At 38.2% G+C, this 26,853-nt stretch overlaps 1 protein-coding gene across 11 annotated transcripts in view; it reads right to left on the bottom strand.

The window, feature by feature from the left end:
• Positions 1 to 624: 624 nt before the first annotated feature.
• The window catches only part of LOC140482350 (R3H domain-containing protein 1-like), a 168,992-nt gene continuing 142,763 nt past the window's right edge, over positions 625 to 26,853 (bottom strand). For all 11 annotated transcript variants that reach the window (XM_072579677.1, XM_072579680.1, XM_072579676.1 and 8 more), the window contains 5 exons: positions 25,085 to 25,254; positions 19,440 to 19,584; positions 14,878 to 14,972; positions 13,457 to 13,541; positions 625 to 1,875 (listed from right to left, as the gene is read on the bottom strand). In XM_072579677.1, the coding sequence (XP_072435778.1) occupies positions 1,532 to 1,875; positions 13,457 to 13,541; positions 14,878 to 14,972; positions 19,440 to 19,584; positions 25,085 to 25,254 (839 nt within the window). In that variant the 3' untranslated portion in view covers positions 625 to 1,531. The remainder of the gene's footprint in view (positions 1,876 to 13,456; positions 13,542 to 14,877; positions 14,973 to 19,439; positions 19,585 to 25,084; positions 25,255 to 26,853) is intronic.

Below are 26,853 nucleotides of genomic sequence, written 5' to 3'. Positions count from 1 at the left end.
TTGCAATTTGCCTTTCCACCTGTAAAACTGGGTCATACCTTTCTGTGGCAGCCACGATCCTCTTCAGGCCTCTTCCTGCATTACCAGTAGTTCCCAAAGGCTTGACAGCTTCTTGAGTGAAGGATAGAGTCCCTGCAGTTAGCCAATTTCACCTACCTGCAGTGTTTTCTAGCTGCCATGTGGGCATCCAATGCAAAGCTGAATTTTCTACCTGTTGGTGGAAAGATGAGCTTTCTATACCCCCGTAAATTCTGCCCATTATGTCTAACATCACTAACCTATGAGATATGAAGCACGAAGACAAAAATGTAAAAAAGTATTATATTTCAAATAGCACCCAAACCATACTATATGCAGCTAATGTATGGTTGCTAATATTCTTAGATAGGAGGTTAGATTGTTAGTTTTTGATGTACTCAAAAAGAACAATAATGGCCCCTTTAACTAGGAACTACGTTTACATCATAGCAAAATAAATCATAATTTACAAATTCCAGTTCAGTTCTCGCAAGGAAAGTCAGCAACTTCATTTAAAGATTGAAACTACAAATACTTCAAAAGCATGTAGTCACTGGTCAGCACCCAGACAAAAAAAACATTGTCCAAATAAGTTACAAAGAGTAGTTTAATATATTTGTAAACATTTATTTTCTTTTCTTGAACTGAAAAAGGGGAGGGGGGGGGGGGAAGCAGAGAACTTGCATCAGCACACATTGTACAGCCTGGCAGGTTTACACACAACCAAAAAGAATGATAGGTTTGTATGACAATAATGTAACAAATATATTCATGTCCATTGATCCTCAATATTGGGTGAACTTAAAACACAAACTTTCTAACAAATGTCCAGCATTTAAGAAATAACAAAAAAAATTGCAATCTGGGGCTTCTAAACAACAAATAAAGAATGTCCACACAAAATAATTTCATGAGCCCAATTATTGAATCTGAAGTTGACCAAAAATAGGGTATTGGGGGCTAGGTGGAAAACTGCAAAATCTTCAGGCTGCACCTAAAGGCATTACTTCACACATTCTTCTTTGTAGATCACGAGTGACCAGCCAAGAAAGATAATGGAACACTTCGTTCCCACTACTTTGGGCTTCAAATTTTTTTGATTTTTTAAAAAAACGAACTCACATTTTGCTGGTCCTGCTGGGTAAAAAACTGTTAAGGCGAGTAATTATTGGCTGATGGTATTGACAGAAGAGTTGCTGTACAATGGAGCTCTGGATTGGATACAAGATTCACAGATATAAAACAAAAAGGCTATAAAATTTGTACTGTGGTTCTACAGCATTCTCCACGTAAAGACGCTGTTTTGTGATATGCTCAGATACTTTGTTGTGACAACGGTGAACATAAATTAGGAAACTCATCGCCTTTTTTTGCTGGATCACTGATTTTCTTCAATTGCTAGGTCATAAAACACCAAAGTTCCAGGAGTCTATACGTCAACAGAAACCATTATACAAGCCCAATCGAGGAGGGAAAAACAGTGGAAGAGACTGCAGGTCCAGTGCAGCATTTACTACTGAGAACTAGCCCTTTCCATAATGTGAAAATCGTAGTGCTTCTTGCTTGTTCTCAGTTTGAATTTGCTGGAGTTATTTTGTTTCAACAATGCATTCTGAGCAGCTAGTTTTGAAGGAAACATTGCTATGATTGTGTACATGGATGCCAAGTCACTGGGAGGTTTTGAGTGTTCTGTGTTTGCGTTACTATCACCACTACCACCACCACTACAATGTGGCGGAGTGTCTCGCAGCCATCGAATCTTGGCACCAACTTTAAAGAGTTCATTTAAGAGTTTATCAGCATCTGTTCGACTAATTCCCACTGGTAGGTCAGTTACCTCCAGGACTCTGCTGACAACTGGAAAACAGAGAAAGCAAGTAATTTACACAAAAAGAAAACTAGCAACAAAATGCACAATTTTAAATCATTCATTAAAAAGTTATTAAATTTCATTTACAAGTGACTGCAATAAGGTGAGATGCCAAAAACCACAATCTTACTGACTGCTTAGAGCACAAAAGGATTCCCAGCAATTGTACTGGAGTTAAGTCACATCCTAACATGTTTGTCAGTTATGTTTTAGTTTTAATAGAAGCTTAATACTGAAAATCCAGTAAAAACATTAATGCTTTTTGTCAACAGCAGACTTTCCTTTGAAGAACCAGCACATGAACAACCATGCAATTTTAGTTTTCCAGTTCCTTGACATGAAAACTAATGCAGGAAGTTTAGTTCAACATGCATTTGGGGTTTCAGGGAGCTGGTATTATTCTTAAAAAGATATGATCACTAAACAAAACATTGCAAACATATGAAGTATTTCAGTTTTCCAAAATATGACACCTACTCAAATCTTGATCTTGAGTGAAAAGGTACAATATGTTTGCTGCTCGATTACGAAGTACCCAGTTGGCAAGAGACGATATAAACATTTACTAAATCTCTCAGAATCGACCATTTTAGTGTATATAGGAAATTAATTATTTAGTGACAGTCAGTATTTAGGTGAAAGTAGTAGTGAACTTGTCTAGAGCTAGATGACTTGAAAATAATTCCTTGCTTTTCAGAGTGCCAGGGGTCAAAGTATTTATCTTAATTACTCAAACACACAAAGTTTGACCTGCAATTATTTGCAACTCCTGTGTATTGGACCACATTGTGAAGGTGTGATGGGCAATATACACTCACCAGTTTGGAATTTAGAAATTGATTCAGTTTGCTGTGGAGTGATCCAATGTATCCACAATGTATAATTTGATTCAGTGTGAAACTTTGAGAAGGTCATCTTATCTCTTGATTGACAATTTTGGCTCGGAAAACATACGATTTAATACTCTAATGAATGGGTTAGTTACTTCAGAAGAAAACAATAATCATTTTATTCAGAATAAAAGGTTTGACAGGCAGGTTAGACTCCAAGTTGGGATGCTTCATGCCCCCTAGTGAGTCCACAAAGCACAGAAGTCTTTTCATGTTAGGCAAGCTCAAGCCTGCAGGGTTACTGGGTGGAAAGTGGATTCTTTGACAACCAGTAACAGCTGTTTGATGTTGCCTCTCCCTATTCTTTCTACTTTTTAAACCACATCTCTAGGTTTCTGAACTACTCCCCCAATTGGCTCCCAAGTGTTGTCCTACCATGTTCCCAAGCCTCTACCCAACTACTACATCTGGATTGCTTTCACCCCACTCCGAAAATATCCTTCCGCTTTTTCAGGCCTTTTTCATGTTCAGTCTTTCAACTTAGTGAGAAACCCCAGTTTCCATGATATTCAGATTTTGATAAACATACCACCTGTTGACAGTATAAAGGAGAAGCAATTAAAAGTATCATACTTTGTTCCAATACTTTACATACATACACACAGACACAGACCACATTATACCTGAAGTAATTTGGGTGGGAGAAACATGCTATGTGGAAGTCAAGATCATAATGTTCAGAACATTTCTGGATCAACTGCCTGTATTTGGATGTGGATCACTTTGAATTGCTTGTGGATTAAATTATATTAACTCTAGATACAGTAGAGTTCAGGTGATCATGCACATTAGCACAGGGACTGCAGGAGTTCAAGAAGGCAGTTAACCACCACCATCTCAAGGTCACCAATAAGTGTTGGCCCAGCATTGATGCCCATGTCTTATGAGCAAATGAAAATAAAATCTACAACAATTCAAGGACAATGAAGTGACAGGAGAAATACAAGCTTACTTTTCTATGAGATCACTTTCTTAATGATGCAACAACAAAACTTATTGATCAAATTAATTTTACACGGAGTTATTTTGTGACTCAAGAATCTTTGTCCAAAAACTCTTATTTTCAGTCTCTTTTACGACAACCAGGCTATTCACAATTCAGTTACACTGAATCAAGTTTGCTACTTGTTAACTTTTGAGACAAAGAGCAACGACATATTATTGCGGACCATCAGTGGGGCACATTGTCACAGACCAAGAGGGTTGGGTTGTTTCTTTGGAGGTGGGGCAAGAAAAGAAGGGGCGAGATGGACTGGGGTAGGGAATTGAGTGCCCTTAGTCGTCTCTGATTCAATTTCACCATACTTGCCTACCCAAATCATTTTAGTTGTTTGACTTCTGTACCCAAGTTATTTTGAAAGAGATAAACTTTTTTGCAGAAATGAATACTTAATTATTTTCTTCATATTCTATTTTCAGGGTTTCAAATGGCAGATGGTTAAATTTGAATTCAGTAAAATGCTTTTTTAAAAACAATTGCCAAATGGTGACCATGCAATTCTGTCCATTGTTGTAAAAACCCATCTGGTTCACTAATGAATGTCCTTCAGGGAAGAAAATGTGCCATCTTTACATGACTCCAAATCCACATGAGAATTGAAACATCAAATACAGCTATAATTCCCAGCTACAAGGGAATAAAGCAAAGACAAATATTCTGCCCATCCTTTGTCACATTATGGAATACTTTTGTTGATTTTGGTCATTAGAGATAGCCTTGTAGGACAAATATAAAAGAATTTCTTTTTTCCCTTCTCTAATTGCCCAGATGGTGCAATTTGAATTCTAAAAATGCTAGCCAAATGGTGACCATATAATGCTGGTGATTGCTGTAAAAATACACTAATAATGCACTGGTTCACTAATGAGCATCCTTTAGGGAAGGAAATGTGCCTTCTTTATCTGGTCTGGCCAACATGTGGCTCCAAACCTACAGCAATGTGATTGACTCTGTGACCGGAGAATGTCAGTTAGGGATTCTAGATCTCAAATCAGTGATATTAGCACTAAACCACTGTCTCCCCAGATTACCTACTCTTATTTAGTTCCATTTACTTTACCATTTAAACCAGCCTATTTTTCATCGAGCACATGCTAGCAAAGTACACTTTTTTAAAGAATCCATACAGTATGGAAGCAGGCCTTCAAGTCCACATGACCCTTGGAAGAGCTTCCCAAACCTCATTTTCTTATCCCTGTCATCCCACATTTCCTCAGTGGGAGCTGCTGCAGAATGGTCAGCTGCTCATTCTTTACCACAGGAGCCTGGCCTTATCTGTGCAGTTCCTAATAACAAGACAGTGAGAACCTGTTCTGCCGTTGAAAAAAATTTAAAATTTCTTTTATTCATTGAATGTAACTATCACTGGCTAGGTCAGTATTTATCATGAATAGCTCAGAGAAGATGGTTATAAGTTGCCTTTTTGAATCTCTGCAGTCTTTTCAGTGTAGGGACACCCAGAGTGTTATTAAGAAAGGGAGATTCAGTATTTTGACCAAAGACAGGGAAGGTACAGTGAAATATTTCAAACCAGGATAATGTGTGGCTTGGAGGGTATCTTGCAGGTGGTGGTTCTCATGTACCCATGTCCAGATGGTGGGTGGATCTGGATAATGCTGCTGGAGAAGCCTTGGTGAGTTACTGCAGTGCACCTTGCACATTGTACACACTGATACCACTGCATGTTGGTGAAGGGAATGAATGAAGTTAATAGATGGAGTGACAATCAAATGGCTTGTTTTGTCCTGGATGGTGTCAAGCTTGAGTGTTGTTGAAATTACATTTATCCAGGCAAGTGCAAAATATCCCATTACACTAATGGCTTCTCTGGTACAGACAGTAGACAAACACTGGGGTGATAAGGAGGTGAATTAATCGCAAGCGAATTCCTAGCTACTGATCTAGTTCCTTTCTAGTTGATACACCAACCTCTGTACATGATGTTTCTTGATCTTACAAAAGCCCTGAACTCTTATTTGTGAGGGATTATTAAATATCCTCCTCAAATTTGGCTACCCACAGAAATTCATCATTGTTCTCAGTCTGCTTCACGATGCCATACAAACCATGAATCTCAGCAACGTATCTACCATGAACCCAATGCAACTTGAAACTTGGGTTCAGCAGGACTGCATCTCCACATCAACACTTTCTCAACGTAACACTCCAGCCCATCACCACAAAGCGCCTGACAAAGTCGAGTGAATATACAGCACAAGCAGGAAATTGTTCAACCTTTGACACCTCAAGTTCAGAATAAAGACTCAACATGTCATCAAGCTGCAGTATGCAGATGATTCCTGCGTTGCACACACTTAAAGTTGAACTACAAACCACAGGTAACGCATTCACTGAATCTGTATGAGAGAATAAACTTCAGGCTTAACATCTGGAAAATAATGGCTGAGCACCAGCCTGCTGCTGCCACACAACACTGCTCCACAACTAACAAAACCCATGGCAAGCAACTGAATGTGGATCATTTCACATACCTCAGGAGCGTCCTCAAGCAGATGTGACAACAAAATCCAATGACTTCAAAGTTCCACACATCTTTCAGATGCCCATGGAAAACACAGTTCCAAGTCTAAGATATCATTCCCAGCACCAAGATCATGATCGATAGAGCAGCCCTGGTCCCCATGATCCTATATGCATCAGAAATGGACCATATACACCAGACACCTCAAAGGCCTGAACAGTTATCACCAGTGCTACATTCACAAAAGAACAAAGAAGAACAAAGGCCAATACAGCACAGGAACATGTTCTTTGGCCCTCCAAGCCTGCGCTGACTCATTGCCCTTTGCAATCCACCGGCAAGATAGGTGTAACAATGTGAATGTCCTCTCCTAAACCAATATGTCCAGTTTCAAGGCACTGGTCAAGCATGTTTAGATGCAACGAGTGGCAACATTGTCCATATGCCCGATAAGAGAGTCCCTAAATAAGGGCTCAACTCAGCTCCACAACGGTAATTGATCGCGAGAAGGGCAGAAGCAACACTATAAGAACCTTGCAAGCCCCTCTAAACAATGCAACATTGGCATTGCTTACCCCAGAATGCACAAGCTGGAGAAGCAGCATCTGTGAAGGTGCCAACCACACTGGGGTCACCTAGTCAACCATACGAAAACACAGAAACAGTTTTCAGAATCCTGAGTGACCCACCTACGTGCCTCATCGAGCACCACCTGCTCCACTTGTGGCAGAGCCTCCAGCTCCAGGTTTGGATTGTTCAGCCACTGCAGGCTATCCCCACCAGCGCACCACCCTCCAAAACAAAGTGGAAGCAAGTCATCCTCAACACTGAAGGACTGCCAAAGAAGAATGTCACCACCTGCCTGTTCACTTTATTAGTTCCCATGACAACAGAAAAACATGGTTATTTTCCCCATATTATGGTATTTCACAAGTTACAAATGGACAGGGAGACTTAATTTAAAGGAATAACCTATCTCACTGAATAAGATTCAATTTTATAAAGGGTCTATTTGTGGTCAGTGGAATGTCAGAATCTCCCGAAGGGGGAAATTAATTGGGATTAGTGCCAATGATTAGGATGATGACATGTAACTTGGAACCTGAGCAGCTGCTTTTATTCTACCTTAAGGAAGGGAAAAAAGGTCAGAAATCTGTGGTCTCCCTTTTTAACAGCAAACCCATGTTAGTCACTTGTGACCTCTTACAAACATGAACCAGAACTCTGACGCATGTACCTCTGATGCAGATACATAAATACTTCAAAAACAGATAACAACAAGAGTAGGCCATTCAGTCACAGAGTCAGATGTACAGCATGGAAACAGACCCTTTGGTCCAACCCGTCCATTCTGATCAGATATGCCAACCACATCTAGTCCCACTTGCCAGCATATGGCCCATATCCCTTCAAGCCCTTCCTATTCATATACCCACCCAAATGCCTCTTAAATGTTCCAATTGTACTAGCCTCCACCACTTCCTCTGGCAGCTCATTCCATATATGTACCACCCTCTACATGTAAAAGAAGCCTTAGGGGCAACTTTTTCATCTTTCCCTTCTCACCCTAAACCTATGCCCTTGAGTTCAGAACTCCACCACCCCAAGGAAGAGACCTTGCCTATTTATCCGATCTACGCCCCTCATGATTTTATAAGCCTCTAAGGTCACCCCTCAGCCTCCGAAACTCTAGGGAAAACAGCCCCAGCCTGTTCAGTCTCTTCCTATAGTTCATATCGTCCAACCCTGGCAACATCCTTGTAAATCTTTTCCGAACCCTTTAAGTTTCACAACATCTTTCCAATAGGAGGAAGGCCAGAATTGCACACAATATTCCAAAAGTGGCTTAATCAACGTCCTGTACAGCCGCAACATGACCTCCCAACTCCTGTACTCAATACTCTGACCAGTAAAGTATATCAAACACCTCCTTCACTATCCTATCTACCTACGACTCTACTTTCAAGGAACTATGAACCTGCACTTAAGGTCTCTGCGTTCAGCAACACTCCCTCTGACTTTACCATTAAGTGTATAAGTCCTGCTAAGATTTGCTTTCCCAAAATGCAGCACCTCAAATTTATCTCTATTAAACACCATCTGCCACTTCTCAGCCCACTGGCCCATCTGATCAAGATCCCTTTGTAATCTGAGCTAAGATTCCTTGCTGTCCACTACACCTCCAATTTTGATGTCATCAGCAAATTTAACAACTATACTTCTTATACTCACAGCTGAAAATGTGTTGCTGGAAAAGCGCAGCAGGTCAGGCAGCATCCAAGGAACAGGAGAATCGACGTTTCGGACATCAGCCATTCTTCAGGAATCTGAAGCGTTGAAGGCTGAGGGGTGACTTTATAGAGGTTTACAAAATCATGAGGGGCATGATTCTTAACCTGCAATCTTCCTGAAGAAGGGCTGATGCCCGAAACGTCGATTCTCCTGTTCCTTGGATGCTGCCTGACCTGCTGCGCTTTTCCAGCAACACATTTTCAGCTCTGATCTCCAGCATCTGCAGTCCTCACTTTCTCCTCTTATACTCACATCTAAGTCACTTATATAAATGACGAAAAATAGTGGACCCAGCACTAATCCTTGTGGCACTCCACTGGTCACAGGCCTCCAGTCTGATAAACAACCCTCCACCATCATCCTCTGTCTTCTATCTTCGAGCCAATTCTTTATCCAAATGGCTAGTTCTCCCTGTTTTCCATGAGATCTAACCTTACGAACCAGTCTCCCATGGGAAACCTTGTCAAACGCCTTACTGATGTCCATATAGATCATATCTACTACTCTGCCCTCATCAATTATTTGTTACTTCTTCAAAATACTCAAATCAAGTTTGTGAGACATGATTTTCCATGCATAAAGCTATGTTGACTATCCCTAATCAGTCCTTGCCTTTCCAAATAATGTACATCCTGTCCCTCAGGATTCACTCCAACAACCTGCCTACCGCTGACATCAGACACTGGTCTATAGCTTCCTGGCTTGTTCTTACCAAATTTCTTAAATAGTGGCACCATGTTAGCCAACCTCCAGTCTTCCGGTACCTCACCTGTGAATATCGATGACTCAAATACCTCAGTAAGGGGCCCAGCAATCACTTCCCCAGCTTCCCACGGAGTTCAAGGGTACACCTGATCAGGTCCTGGGGATTTATCCACTTCTATGCATTTTAAGACATCCAGCACTTCGTCCTCTCTAAAATGCACATTTTTCAAGATGTCACCATCTATTTCCCTACATTCGAGATCTTCCATGCCCTTCCCCACAGTAAACACGGATGCAAAATTCTTGTTCAGTATCTCCCCGATCTACTGCGGCTCCACACAAAGGTCGCCTTGCTGATCTTTTGAGGGTCCCTATTCTCTCCCTAGTTACCCTTTTGCCCTTAACGTATTTGTAAAAACATTTGGGATTCTCCTTAACTATTTGCCAAAGCTATCTTATTTCCTCTTTTTTCCCTCCTGATTTCCCTCTTAAGTATACTCCTACTCCCCTTCTAGTCTAAGGATTCACTTGATCTATCTTGTCTATATTTGACATATGCTTCCTTCTTTTTCTTAAGGAAACCTTCAATTTCTTTAGTCATCCAGAATTCCCTACACCTACCAGCCTGTCCTTTCACCCCCACAGGAATATACTGTCTCTGTACTCCTGTTCTCTCATTTCTGAAGGCTTCCCATTTTCCAGCTGTCCCTTTACTTTTTTAACATCTGTCCCCAATCAGCTTTTGAACGTTCCTTTGAGATTGCTCCGCCATTCAGTATTAGCATGGCTGATCACCCAATTCAGTACCCACTTCCCATTTATGCCCCATATCCGTAAATCCCTTCAACTCCAAGAACTATACATTTCTCGAAAACATTGAATGTTTTGGCTTCAAGTACTTTATGTGGCAGAGAATTTCACCGGCTAATAACTCTCTGGGTAAAGAAATTTCTAGCCATCTTTGTCCCAAACAGGCTGCACCCTCCTAATCCTTGTGTCCCTAGAGTGTGACCTATGCTTCTGACACTCCAGGCATTGTGAACATCCTTCCTGCATTTACTCTATCTAGTCCCTTTAGAATTTTACAAGTTTATTATGAGATCTCCCATACAGCCTTAGTGGTTCAAAACAATTTTCATTCATCAGGTCAGCTACACCAGGAATCAGCCTGGTAAATCTTTGTTGAACTCCCTTCATAGCCAGAGCATGGTTCCAAAAGGAGACCAAAACTGCACGCAGTACTTCAGGTGCAGTCTCACCAAAATGGTGCACAATTGCACAAGACATCCCTACTCTTGTACTCAAACCCTCTTGCTATGAAGACTGCCTGTTGAACCTGCAAGTTTACTTTCAACTACTAGTGTATAAGGAAACCCAGGTTTCAGTGCACCTCCCCATTCCCCATAGTTTTTCTCTTCCTATTACACTTTATCCACCATACATTTGCCCACTCACTAAAGTTGTTCAAATCACACTGAAGCATCTCTGCAACCTCCTCATAATTCACCTACTTACCTGCTATTTTCTAACCTCTGTTTGCTTTGATTTTTGCTTGAAAAAATAAGCAGTTGGGTCTTAAAGTCATTATTCAGTTTTTGAAATAATGCTATGCTATGCTTCCTTTTTAAAAGCAACATTGAGCTACATGGCAATTTTGGGGATAAATGGGTTGTATGCTTGTATAAAGACACTGCATACTGATATAAAGCCCAAATCAAAAAAGATTGCCAGCCTTGATTCTTGATTTGTGGTCAGTTAGCTGATGTGTGATTCCTCTGTCCCTGTGATATTGTACACACTGTTAGGGGAAAAGGGAGAGAAAGTGAACTGAACATTTCTATACCAGGATGAGCGAGGTAAATTGAGGCAAATAGCATTCTCCTCCTGCAGCGATTTCATCTCAAATCGCAATAGCAATTCTGGCCATTGTCTTTAGTATTCTTGGATGGCTATGATACTCTCTCAAATTGAATAGTCTGCTGACACACATAACCGATGCTGCACAAAGAATGATCACTTTTGTAAGATACTGAAAAGCTGCCAGTACCTAAGAATTGAGATCAAGATATTTTAAGGGTTATGTATGACATTAGTTCATTTTCACTTTGAGACTAGCTTGATTTCAGAGTTAGGGATTCCACCAGTGAACAAGTGGATTTGGGATGTACAACTTTATTTATGTCACCATTACAGCAAATCCTTGCAAAATATAGGTAAGTTAGCTTGATATTGATGCCAGCATACATAATAGAATCTTTATTTAAAAGTGCAATAGAAAAATATCTCAAAACTGAAAATATTGTAAAGAACATTCAGCATAGACTCTGAAAGGGAAGGTCATGCTTCACCAATCTTATTGAATCTACTGAAGAACAGAAAGGGTGAATAAAATTACTGACGGAGATCGAAGATGCTTGGATTTCCCAAAGGTCTGCAAACAAGGTACCACATAATAGACTCAAGACTAAGGTTAGAACATGCAGAATCTGGACAAAAAAAAGTGATAATAAATAACAAACTGACAACAAAAAAAAAACATAGGAAGAGATGTTCCATAGGATTGTTGCTGGGGTCAAAACAATGACTACAGATGCTGGAAACCAGATTCTGGAGCAGAATGGTGCTGAAAAAGCACAGTAGTTCAGGCAGCATCCGAGGAGCAGGAAAATTGACATTTCGGGCAAACGCCCTTCATCAGGAATAGGGTCATTGTAATTTACTACCGATTTAAACAATTTAGACGTAGGAATTGGAAGTACAATTTCAAAATTTATGGATTAGATCAAATTCCAGAAGACAGTTAACATGGGATTGCGACAACCCAAGGGAAGATATTGCTAAACATGCAGAACGAGTATTTAACTGGCAAATAAATTTCAAAATGGATAAACTTGAGATGTTGCATTTTGGTAGGGTAAATAAGGAAAACTCAATCGCCTTAGAAAATACGTATTTTACTTTAGGATATATCTGCATTGAAATTGGTTCAGATAAGGTTCCTGGAGTTGATTCCTGGGACGAATAGTTGTCTTACGAAGAAAGATCAATTATATCTGACTTGGAGGTGAAAGTGAGGACTGTAGATGCTGAAAATTAGAGTCGAAAGTTAGTGTTAGAAAAGTACAACAGGTCAGGCAGCATCTGAGGAACAGGAGAATCAGCGTTTTGGGCAAAAGCCCTTCATTCTGATCAGGATGAAGGGTTTTTGCCTGAAATGTTGATTCACCTGCTCCTCGGATGCTGCTTGTTCTGTTGTGCTTTTCCAGCACCACACTCTTGACTATATTTAACTTATACTCATTTGAATTAAGAAGAACGAAGGCTGATACTAATGAAATATACAAGATTCTGAGGAGGCTGAGCAAACTAGATGCTAAGTTGCTCCTATTGGAGGATCTAGAACTAGAATGGGCAGCTTAAAGATAATGGATCTCTCACTGAAGATAGGAATGAGAAAGCATTCCTTCTCCCAAGCAGTCATTAATCTTTGGAATTCTCTTCCACTGCAAGCACTGGAGGCTGAGTCACTGGACATATTCAAAGCTGAATTAGACAGACTTGAGATTGACAAGGGTTTTTGGGAACAAACGAGATCATAGAGTGATAGCCAAATCAGATCAGCTCATTGATCTTGCTCATTGTGGATCAGGCTCAATTACTCCAGCTCCTATTTCCTATGATCTTATGACTTAAACAAGGTAGGACAACAAATGGGTCGGAGATAGATAGGTAAATCACAAAATGAATAACAGGTGAATAAGCCCAAAAGTAAAGCAAAACAAAAGCTGTCATTTCTAAATGGATTGAGTTGGACAGCAGAGAATTCATGTAAAGCACTGGTAGAGCTGTTGCCATGAAAAATGCACCATTTAGATGGTGAATGATGGTTAACTGCAAACCTTTGTTTTAATTTAAACTAGGCAAGTTGACTGTCCTGGGTCAAGGCATGACCATTGTGACTGTTTCAACTTAACAAAATAGACAATGTGTGTAACATGCCTCCTGGCAAGGCTTTTACCATTCACAGTTCACTTGCCAACAAATCTAAACTCTATTCTCCAAAAGTTACTATGTTGCTCCCCTTTACAATGATATTCATGCGAATGCCCTGAGGAATACGAGACAAAAACCTGTGATAAGATGTGTCTTTTTCAGGAATAATCAATCTCCTTATAGAGATATTGCATTTATTTACGCACCAGGTTCTCCTGCACCAAGGTCTGTTGATGCTGCTTTTCTTGTTTGTTTCTTTCCTCTTCCTCCATGCCTATTCAAATTCTGACCCTAAAATTTCAATACAAACAACAAACCAACATTATCTAATTATTCTTTCAAGATCAAAAAAATTATTAAGATTATGCACTTAGCAAAGCAAGTACCAAACGTAACAGAAACTAACTGGCTAACAAAACATTGTGGACAATTATTCAAGGAAAAACTTGGCAGAGTTCCGCTACATATGCCCAAAAATAAATCAGCCAAATCAGCACAAAAGATCTTTAAACGACTGAAGGATTTCAAGAGCACCCAGTTCTGCATGAACTGAGTTTGTGGAATCTTCTGTGCTGAATTAAAAACAAAATAAAAACATATAGGAAAACTGGCTGCACCACAAAATTAGTCTGATTTCTTAACCAAATAAATCACTGGGCAAGTTTCAATCACTTAATGCCTGCTTGTGGGTTTTCTGTAAGATTCTGGAAACTGAGTTTATTTTTAAAGAGGAAAGGCTACAAAGAGAGGAATTAAAATACCGAAAAAAAAGTACTTTACTGGAAATAAACTAGTATAAGGTTTTGTATCCTTTTAAAAATGCATTTTGAAACTTTTGCGTAGCTATTGTTAGTTATTTAAAATCAGATTTTACTTATAGTTTGAGTACTAAACACTGATGAAATGTGTGTATTTTTGTGGTAAATTCATTTTCAGCAGATAACAAAATTGTGCAAATCTATTTGTATGTTAATAAATGTCTTCATATTTAAAAAACTTAAAATGCTATTCAACTGGATCGGTTAATAAGAGCTTTCAACTAAAATGCAAATGAATTTGAACGGAAATTCGAGCAAAACACCCAACCCAAACATCAAAATGGAGTAGAGATTACAGTTAATTTATGAAGTGGAAATTCCACAATGAAATTATTTTGCATACGGTTAGTGAGAATTGGAGAGATGTACAGCATGGAAACAGACTCTTTGATTCACCTCGTCCATGCCAATCAGATATCCTAAATTGATATTGTCTCATTTGCTAGCACTTGGCCCATATCCCTCCAAACCCTTCCAATTCATATACCCATCCACTTGCCTTTTAAATGCTGTAATTGTACCAGCCTCCTCCACTTCCTCTAGTGGCTCATTCCCTATACGCACCACCCTCTGCATTAAAATGTTGCCCCTTAGGTCCCTTTTGAATCTTTTCCCTTTTACCCTAAAATCTATGCCCCAGACTTCTGGATTCTCTCACCCCAGGGAAGAGACTTTGTCTACTTACCTTATCCATGCCCCTCATGATTTTGTATCTTCCCAAAAAAAAAGTTGCCAGATATCCCAACAATTTATTGTTCAAAAGCCATTTAGGTCAAGACATGGTTGCTTTGGTAATTCTCAAAACCAACCTGTTGTGTTGAGACTATATGAGGCCCATGTAGAAGAGGACGGATTGGAGTGTTGTACTGCAAAGGCTGGCCAAGCAAAGGGTAGCGCCCATCTCCTTTAAAACAAAGTGTTTTTTAAAATACATATCCCATATAAAGTTTTAATTTACAAACTACATCAATCATTCTCATGAATACTTAAAGAAAACTCAAAGCATCTGTGACAACATGCCAACTAAAATCAATGAGGCTGAAGTTCTAGTTAGTTGTTAATGGTTCCTTCTAAATGTTAATAACATCTAATAAAGCAATTAGACTATCGATCACTAATAACTAATAACAAGTACTGTGTAACAGTGAATAAATAACTAATGTCAACAAGAGTCAAGTTGGTTAAGACAGACTAAAGGTCAAGTGACATGAGAGATTCTTCTTCCAAATATTTTCCTTAATTTCATTGCATGACCAAATAGAAAGCAAAAACAAATCTACTTCTTCATATGAAAACTTACAGCTAGTTGTGAATCAATTAAACCTATGACAAATTTGAGGTTGTTACATCATACTTCATTGACATCCTGTACTTCAAGTCACATTGCCATGCTTGACATCTTTAAATGTAAAAGAGCAATACAGGTTTTGGAAACCAATTTGATCTGGTTCTGCAACAATCAAGAGTGCAAGATAAGTCCATTTTTCCACCCAGCACACAAACAATGGTTGTCAATTTGGGGAATGCACTTCCAAATTTAATATTCACAATTTCTATTTTACAATTTGCTTTTTGTTTCCTTAGTTACCTATTTTATCAAGTTTGCAAATAAAAAGCAAGTGGTATTGTAACATGCACGAGCACCAACAGAAAGTACAGAAAAACATCTTCAAAAAGATACAAATCACCAGAAATGTTGCAATATCTTAGCTCCATACATAAATAGTGCATGAATTTTGATGGCTTGTGGGCACCTAACATTTTCAGAACAACTTGGAGTACTGTACTAGTGCTGTGCTTCCTACCGGATGCAAATCAAAAAGACATGATGAAAAATTAAGATGACGTAAACAACAGATGCATGAAAAGTCAGTGGCCCAGGGGAGAAAGACGAGACAAAAATGAGAAGGAGAGGTTAAAAAAAAACACACCAACTGACAAGGATGGTGATAGACAATGATGCACTATAAAAACATACACTTTTATAAATATACATTATTAAAAATGAGGCCTCGTGGTAATTTACAGCCACTGAACATTTTTTGATATGCAAGACAGAAAAGAAGAAAAACTGCAAAGGAAGTTGGGAGATGGAGGATGGCAAGATGAAGAAACAGCATATGAGAGGTGAGGTGTATGTGGATGAATTTTATTTTCCCCCAGTGATTCAGTTGATCATACCTTCTCAAGCAGGAATCAGTCTTACATTTTTCTTTGCAATCACCTATAAGATTTAGATCGGTGTCTAGTAGTGAATGTAGTGAAGCTGGGATCTGATCAGATGGACAAAACATCTTAGAGATAGCTGCTTGAAACAGATGGTTAAAAAGCAAAATAACCCAAGTCTTTCTACAGACCAATGGCATTTGTGATTTAAGGATGTTCTCAAGAGTCTCAAAAATTTAATATGGGAGTACTGAAGGGAACACCATAAAAAGCTGATCTAGATGAGTGTGCAAGTAGAGATTTTTGTGGAATAGCTGCTCAGCAGTGATGCCGTGTAATTAGGATGTCTCTAAGAAACGATCAAAAGAAAAAAAGCCTGCCTCTTGGTGGTGTGGTGAAGCCACTCCAGTCATATCCATGGCCACTCCCCTGCTCAAAGGAATCTAGGATGATACTTGTTGAGGTCCTTGAACTAGAATGGTGATGGGCAGCATCTGGAAAAGGTACAGAAGATGGGACAGTGCTCAATTTTACAGGGATTTTTCCTCTTGGTCATGAAATGGGTTATAACAGGGAAGCCATGAAAATGCTGAAAAGAACTCGAGAGAGATTTGGGTGATGTTTCCTCAGCGTATGCTTTGTTATTCAATTGCAAGAGTGTTTGTACTAAAGATTTAAGAATTTATCAGACTATTCCTGAAGTCAGGTTATACTTTGTATCAGTCACAGTAAACTTCAGACTTATGTTTATTAAGCAATTAAGTTTATGCCAATTTGAGGTACAACTGGGCTACTGAACAGTTGCTGCTCTTAAAAACTGGTCAGTTCAGAAACTGCAGTAAACATAACTAAGATCAGTACAAAGATATTTCAGAGAATTTCAAGTTGATAATAAAAACATTCCTGCAATGTAATGCAAATATTTGATATGTCATCGTTTTTAATTGTAATATATGTGGGAGGAAGGAAATTAACTGGTATTAAATCAAATCACTTTGGATTAAAATTTCACTTGGGTGGAACCGCAACCCCACTACAGCAAATTTCAAAACTGTGCTGCTAACAACTAGAATGGCAAAGATTGCAGTCATTAGAACATTACATCACCATTAACTAACTCCACTCCCAGCCACATAGCTATCTGATTTGCAACTGTACTGTAGTTCATTCACTGTCATTGTGTTGAAAAATCTGGAACTTCTTTCCTAATAGCACTGTGGGTAGATCCATACCATATACACTGCAGGGTTCAAGCAGGCAGCACCTCACCAATCTTAAGGGCAACTAAAGATAGGCAACAAATGTGAATCTTGCAGCATCAAGTGAATGAATAAAAGAGTAACAAGAATGAAACAAAGTCAAAGATAAATGATGGAAGTGGCACTAATCCACAAGACCACAACTCAGGAAAAATAAAATTACAGACAACAGGGCATATCTATTAGTTTTATCTGATATGGAACTCTATCTTAACTTGTATAAAATGGATTGTCATATGAGAGGCAGAAGAGCAATGTATAAAACTGTGGGTGTTAGTCATTACCATTTTGATTTGTAAAGGCTTGAAACTGACCTCAGAATTGTGAAGTGTCTGATTCTACGACTGACCAACTCCACAGATTCAGATCTTAAATGGGTGTACACTAACACTAACATATTCCAAAGCCTCTAGAAAATCCAGTTATATTATATCAATTGCATTACCCTGGTCTATTCTGCTTGTACTTTAGAGAATTCAACGAATTTGGTACTGATTGCCATCTCTTAAATTTTCAGGTTCTCAATGTTTTATAACATCCAATTTAAGATTCCATTCTCTTTTCTATCATTGATATTGAGGTAGCTACTCTATAGCTTTATGAATCTTACTATCACCCTTTTTAGAATGCAGATATAACCGTTAGGTGTGCATCAATCTTCTGACACTATTCTAATAAATTGCTTAAGTATTGGAGCTTTTGCTATCTCATTCAGACCAACAATTTTATCCTGTTCAATCTGCTCCTGAGGCTTCCTGTGCTCTTCCAGCCTCCTGTTCGTCTACTTTGGATTCCAACATCTGCAGTAATTTTGTCTGCAACAGTTTTATCCTGTCTGTTTGATTAGTTAAAGAATATTGTATTGTTTTGCAATTTGCTGGGACTGTGAGCACTCTTTTGTGCAGCAACTTCCTAATGCTAAAGGAAGTGGCTACAGTAATCGCCTTACATAAAACACTTTTGGCTCAGGAATAATAACCTTCCATTCCAGGTGTCTCCAATGGATGATTTCCATCTGCAACAATGTATGCATTAACATTTCAACTGGAAAAATGTCAGCCATCAAGTACAACATGACCCAAGTAGTTTCTGAATTAATTGCATTATTGATTAATAAGGTTGTTAACTCCATTGGGAACAAACATTGAAGATGTTTTGTAATTTTCAAGTTGTAACTGAAATCAATTTTCAACTCATTTACTCTAATTGAAGTCAAAAGAATAGAGGACAAAATTAGAAGTAGTCACAGGAATAGACCATTCAGACCCTTGTGCTTCTTTGGTCATTCTGTTAGAACTGATTCTGTCATTCATAATCTATTTATCAATTTTGGATCCTTACCTAATGAAACTCTTTCGATCTTCAAAAAGGTATTTCATGTCTCAACATTTGAAAGTTAGAGAACAAAACAATTTTTTTACACTACCTGCCATTATAAATTAAACCACTAAGCCCATCCATCTTGATTTATCCTTCCTAAGTTTTGGTATACAAAGGTGAATGTAGTGTTCAATTCAAGGCTCTAGAACACTGAAGAATCATTTTCTCTTTTTGTATTGTAGCCCTCTGTAAACAAAAACAAACATTGCATAGGGCTTTTTGATTATTTTTTCACCTGTGCGCTATCTTTTATCGGAGTTTGTACACCTGGATACCAAAATCACTTTTAGTCTTAGAACCCAAGTTTTTTGCCATTAAGGATGTATTTTTACTTTTATTATTAAATTGGATCCAAAATGGATGAAAACACATAAGCCTATCTGCCATCTTCAGCCAGCCTATGCCCCTTTATAACTCCATGCCAAGCTTTAACTACCATCAAATTTAGTCATATGTAAACTCAAATTTTCTGCAGTTGGCACAGCATCTATTTTTGTTATAAAACAATGGAACATTATACATCTTAATTAAAACCAAAAACAGTGATCTGTATCTGAAGCAAATACCTTGTCCAGGGACTATAGGTTGAGGAAACTGTGCCATTAATGGAAGCGGTCCTAGTCCAGTGCGGACATTTTTAATAGTCGTCATTGGTTGTGGTGCCGGAGATTGGGCTGGAGACACGGCAGGACTACCTATCTGTGGGCTGCTCTGTTTTAAAAAAAAGTCAATATTAAGTTCAAAGAAACTCCAAGTTATTTTAGCTTTCTTATTTCATGAACTCAGAATCTTAATTAAAAATAAGTGGTTTGAAGTCCCATGGGCTGTTAAACCTTGGCTAAATTCATGGACATCAATTAAAAAACAAAATGCTTTATTACTGGGTCAAGCAATTACCCTCTAATGACAACATAAAATTAATAATATTAAACAACAGGGTCATATTCTAAACATTTTGTCAGGAGGATGACTTTATTAAAATTCACTTTCTCTGAAGCTTCTATGGCTACCACATTTCTATAGATGCAAATCCTCCCTGACCCTGATGTTACAAGTTTCACTTGCCGAGATACAAAACAGATTACTCAAGGCCATCCATTGCCTCACATGCAGAAGCATATACATTAATGTCAGCGATATGCCAATTTGACAGAGTATGCTGGAGAGCGATGAAGCACTTTCATACCACAGAGGGAGATGTCCTTTGTCATCAGACAGGCTCATTTTTGATCAAAAGTTTCACACATAAGTGTCGTTGCTCTTCTGGAGAGCCCTTCCAGGAAAAGCTATCATTGCCTTATTTCATACGTTGGCTTCCCCTGCATATTGTGTTCACGAAGGGTGGCAATGTTAATATTAAGCAGTCTAGGTTTCCAAGCTACGATGGTTATGCGCTGCTCAGCTCTGCCAGGGCTGTCCATGAGGATAACTTGCAGGCTACACAGCAACTCCAGCTGTAGATCTGAATATGGATTTTAACCTAGCTTTGAGAAGCAGGAACGTAGATTGAAAACAACTGTGTTAAGCTTAAATAAGGGTAATTACAAAAGAATAAGGGTAGAGCTGGCTGGAGTGGACTGGGGAAGGGGTTTTGCAGCAAAGATGATTGAGGAATAATGGCAGACATTTAAGAAAATAATCGATGACTCAGACAATGATCTATCAGTGGAAAAGGAGGGCTCTCGGACAGGGAGAAGTCTAGCATGGTTAACCAGAGAAGTTGAGGATAGCATGGAATTGAAAAACAAACATACAATGTGGCAAAGATTAGTGGTAAGTCAGAATATCACGCAAATTTTAAAAACCAAAATAAACTTTAAGTAAACTTGCAAGCAATATCAAGACATATAGCAAACACCTATTTAAACATATAACAAAGAAAGAGAGAAGCCAAAATGATTTCAGAGAATTCAGAGAATGAGGCTGGGGAAATAATAATGGTGAACCAGGAAATGGAGGTGAATAAATACTTTGTATCAGTCTTCACAGTAGAAGAAAAAGAACAGACTTCAAAATTGCTAAATAGTCAAGGGACAAAAAGGAGAAGAGGAAATAATTGCAATAACTATCATTAGAGAAAAAAATACTGGAAAATGAATGAGGGGCAAAAGTCTGATAAGTCCCTGGATTTGAAGGGATCCATCCTAGGATATTAAAGGAAGTAGCTAGACAGACACTGGATGCTCTGGTATTAATCTTCCAGGAACTTTAAAATTTGAGAAAAATCCAAGAGGACAGGAAAACTGCCAATGTAACACCTTTATTTGTAAAGGGAAGGAGTCAAAAAACATAACTAAAAATCAGTTAGCATAATGTCTGTTCTTGGGAAGAGGTTAGAATCCATTCTAAAACGGTTGTTATAGAAGAGCATTTAGAAATATATAATATGATCAATGAGAATCAGCATGGCTTCATGAAGGAGACATCATGTCTGACAAATATGCAGTTTTGTTCTCAATGCACTTGTAGAATCTCTTTGGATTATCCTTAGCCTCATTTTCATAAAAATCATTTGATCCCAATAGTCTCTATCTAATATACGATTCTCTTTTCTGGACCAAAACTTCAATACCTTTAATTATCCTTTGTTTCCTAATTTTGCCAGTCTTCTGAACTCTTGTAATCATACTTTTGAAAGCTTCCCACGTGTCAGTTGTCCCTTGACCTGCAAACAGTCTATTCTCATCAATTTTGGAAAGTTCTTGTTTCTTATACTTGAAATGTGTGTTACAACATGGGTAAAATCCTCTGCTTAATTTAAACCCACAATGCAGTAAAGATTTATTCCATGCAATAATCTGAAAATTCGAGAAGCAAGAACTAGTTAAAGTAAAAAAGTAACAATTTTACTTCTTAAAGTATAATAGAGAATAATTAACTAACAACTACTTACAACTCCTTCCTCTCACCTATCATTTACTTTCCCTTCTATAATACTAGTCTGATAAAACCCCCGATTAAGCTTTACCAAAATTCAAATTTCAAAACCAGCCAGTGTCAAATCTACTGTAAGGAATCTAATCTATTCTCTTGGTATCTTCCTGTGTAGATTTTCTTTTTAGGGATTTCTGTTTCGCAGGTCACCGATCGATAAAGGTCCCTTTAAGAGAGCTATTTTGTGGGTAGTCTATACATACTGGTGGCTTGGCAGCTCTCCCTCAACTGTTCAATTTTCTCTGGTCTTATACCCGCAAAGCATCAGAATGTGTCATGGGCTTTTAATATTGTCAATATACTAAATTCAAACTTGATTGGAGTTTGATTTTTGGGGGGGGGGGGGGGGGGGGTAACTGATTGGCCTAATTCAAATTTATTTTTGTCTTCAGGCAACCAGCTACACTAGCAGCTGGACCAAAAGGTTGCATTGTATCTTGTTCAGAACACTTTCTTTGTGCTGTCAGATAGTTCTGATAGCTTTTAACTTACTTGAAGATACAGTGCACTTCTACACCTTCAGAACATGTGCTTTACTCCAATTAAGAACTTGAACTTTTATGAAAGACTTCTCCTCTTCCATAACTATTTAAAAACTAATAAAAATATGATCACTTGTTCCAAAGGGTTCCCCTTCTAACATTTCAGTCACATCCCATGCCTTATTTCTTCAGAGAAGGTCAACTTTTGCTCCTTCTCCAGTAGGAACATTTACTTATTGATAAAAGGAAAGTTTCTTGAACACAAGTTCTTCACGATCCAAACCTTTAACATATGGGAGCCGCAGTCAATGTTTGAAAAATTAAAATCCCCTACTACTACAACTGTATTATTCTTGCGTGTACTTCAGATCTCTCTCTATATATATATTTGCTTCTTTGTTTCCCTCTGACTCTTGGCAGGCAGACAGTACAACCCCATCAATACAATCATATTTCTAATTTCAACCATATATTTTCACTAAATGATCCCTCAGAAATATCTTCAAATTACAGTAGTAATATTTTCCTTAATCAAAAATGTCACATCCCCTTATCTCTTGCCTTTCTTCCTATAACATATAAAACACGGAACATTGAGCCGCCAGTCCATTCTGCAATCAAATTTATGTAATAGCTATGACATCCCAGTCCCATGTTCCCATACCTGCCTTGAGTTAATTAGCCTTGTAATACCTCACACATTGAAATAAAAGCTATTTAATTCTTCATAGCTAGTTCGTTCTTAGACTCTTATCTGTCTTTTCAAATTAACTTGCTCTTTTTGATTCAGAACCTCATCTTTCTTTGTTTCCACTTTTACGAAGGAAGCCACCCTCCCTGCCCCCTTTTCCCACCCCCCAAAAGTTTAGAGGCTCTCAAATAGAAAGAGAAAATCTCCCCACCAGGATATTGGTCCCTGTCCAATTCAAGTGAAACTCATTCTTTTTGAGCAGGTCTTTTCTGTCCCAGAAGAGATCCCAGTGATCCAAGAAATGAAACCTTGCACCTCTTCAGCCACTGATTTATTGCCCTTATTGTTTTAATCCTTTCCTCATTAGAAGCTAGCACTGGAAGTAAACCAGAGATTACTACTTTTGACCTTCTACCTAAACTCTTAGACTTAGTCTGCAAAGCCTTCACCCTTTCCCTAACTATATCATCCCTATCAGTGCAAACAACAACTTCCAGATACTCACTCTCCCCTTTGCCAATATGCGTCAAACATTTTGAGACATTCTTAATCCTGGAAACATGAAAGCAACTTACTATCCTAGATTCACGCTCACTGCTGCAGAATCTCCACTCTGTTGGGAAAATGCTGAAGTATGACAAAGGGCGTGATAACAGGGTACTGAAAAAAATCAACTAGATTAGACAAATGCAACATGGATATATCAAAGGGAAATCTGTAGGTATGGCAAACATACTGGAAAATTTTGAGGATGTAACTGGTAGAATAGGTAAATTCACCATCGTCCCAACAGACTACAGGGCAGCTCAAATGCAAGAGACATCTGGTCATGAGCTTAATTTGAGGTCATTATGCCTCAGGCAAGGGTAAGATTGAGAAGGCGGGACCCTCATGTTAACCTCAGCTGGCGTTGGCATCAAACTGCAATGCAAACCAGCTGCTCAGCTGAGCTGACATATTCTGGTTAAACCAGTTGTATCTCTCTAATAAGAAAGCAGCCCTGTGGTACCCTAGAACTATGGCAACTAGTTAATAGAATTTTCAGAAAGCTTTTAGTATGAAAAGTTAGTTTGGAAAATTAAAGCAGATAAAACTCAAGGTAATATAAGAGTATAGATTAAGAATTGGTTAGACAGGAAACAGAACATTTGTAATAGAGAATTCATTTGCATTCTGAACTTCAACTTACACCTGTTTATTCAGTACATATAGTCAGGATATCCAAACCTTGTTGAAGGTGTTCCAATCAAGACAAAAGACTGTGACATTCATAGTTTAAGTTGGGTTGTTTGATTGAGAGAGAGTAAAGGGAGTTCACATTCTTTAATCAAGAAAGTGGAACAAGGCGTTTCACTTAGAGAAAATGGCAGCAGCCTATGTGCTCCAAAGTCCCAATAAAGTACTGGATGTTAGATCGTAAACAGTTTTGTTTTAAAGTTGATTCAATCCCTTTTTTCCCCAAAGGGAGAGAGTTGGTGTCTAAAAAAATAACTATTCAGTACGTCTACCTGGATATGAAGCAGTGATTCACACTAGGACAATGGGCTTTGAGGTGGGATTGATATCAAGGAAACCACTATGATACCAAGTTATAAGTTTTCCTAAAACATTGAGCATCACAGATTGGTTGGTCAGTCAGATCTGGGAGTGGGGGAGCAGGTATTAGCAGCAAGGTGTTGTGATTCATTTCAGGAGGAATGTCATTAGCAGCATGAAAGAATCAAATGCCATTTATAGGACAGTGTAATGTATGTATGATAGAAACAAAATAGCAGTTGTTAAAAGTTCTGTTCTATAATTTAAATTATAAGTTGCCTCCAAAAATACTATTTAGTCAACACATTCTTAAGTTATTAGTCTCTATAGGTTATGGGGAGTAGACAGGAAAGTAGAATTGAAGTTGAGATAAGATCAGCCATGATTATTAAATGATGTTTAGGTTGGAGGGGCCTCGTTCCTCGTTCTTATGTTCTCCGGGAATTGTAACAAAGATGATATCCACAACATTGCTCCATTTTGTTATATACAACATGAGTAAATGTACTAAAATTACAGAATGTATGTAAACAGTGTATACCTTATAAACTGAAACAAAGTTGCATACCTGCGTGGTAATATCTGGGTTGTTAAATTCTGAAGATTTGTGTCCTCTCTGGTCCAAGGTGAAATACTTATTTTGCTTCCACTGGGGTGGAGAATGAGCACGAGGATGAGGATTGTTGGGTATGCTAAGCTGCATCATAAGCATTCCACTGCCATGTGGTGACACAACAGCTATGGAGGAAAGAAAAAGTTATGAATGCATATTTGGTCAAAATAAAAATGAGAAATTTGCAATTAAATCTTTTCGGTGATGACCTTCCTCTTATCATTACACACCAGGGACAATAACTACATCAAGTACATCAAAGCTTACAAATTTGGACAACAAAAACGATTTGACACCAAAGATGTAAGGTGTAATAAACAGAAATCCAAAAGAGAAGTACTCATCGGAGCTTGTAACACAGATTAAAGACAATAGTTTGGCCATTCTGATGCATAATTTGAAGGAAATTGGCTTTTATCCAAGTCTACATGACAGACCGACATGTGACAATATATACAGTGACAAAATATATGAAGGGAGTGTGATGAGGTGGAACTGGTGCCATCAGTATACATGTGGAACCTGACATGTTTTTGGGTGTTGCATCCAATTTAAACCAAGTTACGGTTTTGACATTTGCTGAAAAATCACTTTCAGATTAAATACCTGGAAGTTTATTAAACATTATTTCATTTTAAACACCATGCAAAATGTGGAAATATATTCTAAAAGTTATTTCTTAATCTATCAATTGTGATCATTAATTGTAGATTGCATCAAAGTGTACCCATCTTCATAAATTTAGTAAATAGTGAATACTATTCGTAAATACTGAAACAATTCTTTTGAAAAACAGTGGAACAATGCAGTCCAATATTTGAATTCTTTGATTTTTTAAAAAAATTCAGTCATGAACCGGCAACATTGAAACTATTTCCGTTGTTTATTAGTTCTGCAATGTGATGCCTTAACAATGGTAGCTGGAAGTTTCAGGTGGACTTCTTAGCTTTGAAAAAGAACCACAAATAGCTTGGATATAACTCTAAAAATTAAACAAATAAACCAAACACTGGAAAATGAATTTCCCTCAGTAGGTTTAATCTCTCAAAAATCAATGTTCAGCTACTAAGGCAGCAATCAGAATTGGTGGCAAGTCAGGTAGGAAAAGGTACTAAGAATGTACAATATCTATATTGACAGAAAACAATGCAATGGACTCACGCTGGGAACCTATCATCAAATATTAATCTCATCTAGTACAGATCAATAGGAAAAGTTGAAAGAAAAACTAACAAAGGGAGCTGAAAGTTGGGATGAGAATGCTGAGATAATCCATTTTTGAAGTCCTGAGATTTTGCAAAGTACTTGGTTGAAATATCTTTTCCCCAGCAAATGAAGTATTAGTTTTCAAACTGGCCTCAAGAATAAAAAATTAATGAGATGCTTTGAGAACAGGATTTTTAATTTGATTGGAAATACTCAGCAGGTCAAAACAGCATCCTTAGACAATAGAAAAGAGGCCCAGACATTCCGATGGCTAGATAGTCATTTCTGCTGCACAGGTGGGAGCTGTCTGTTGGGACAATATAGTATTTGTGACAGAGCAGAGTCAGAAGGAACTGACCAAGAAACTGAAGATTTCAAAAGACAATTTCCCTGCACTTTGAAGTCAAGAGAATTCAGTGTTCCATTGCAATTGAAAGTTATCCAGGAATAGTAGGACAACTAAAAACCTAGTCTTACTTCTCAGTAACTATTTAACTGACACCCCTCCCAAACTCTGC

The sequence above is a fragment of the Chiloscyllium punctatum genome, chromosome 10 (assembly GCF_047496795.1).
Source record: "Chiloscyllium punctatum isolate Juve2018m chromosome 10, sChiPun1.3, whole genome shotgun sequence".
Lineage (NCBI taxonomy): Eukaryota > Metazoa > Chordata > Chondrichthyes > Orectolobiformes > Hemiscylliidae > Chiloscyllium > Chiloscyllium punctatum.
Note: the sequence above shows the minus strand (reverse complement) of the source record. Positions and strands in the feature narration are given on the sequence as shown.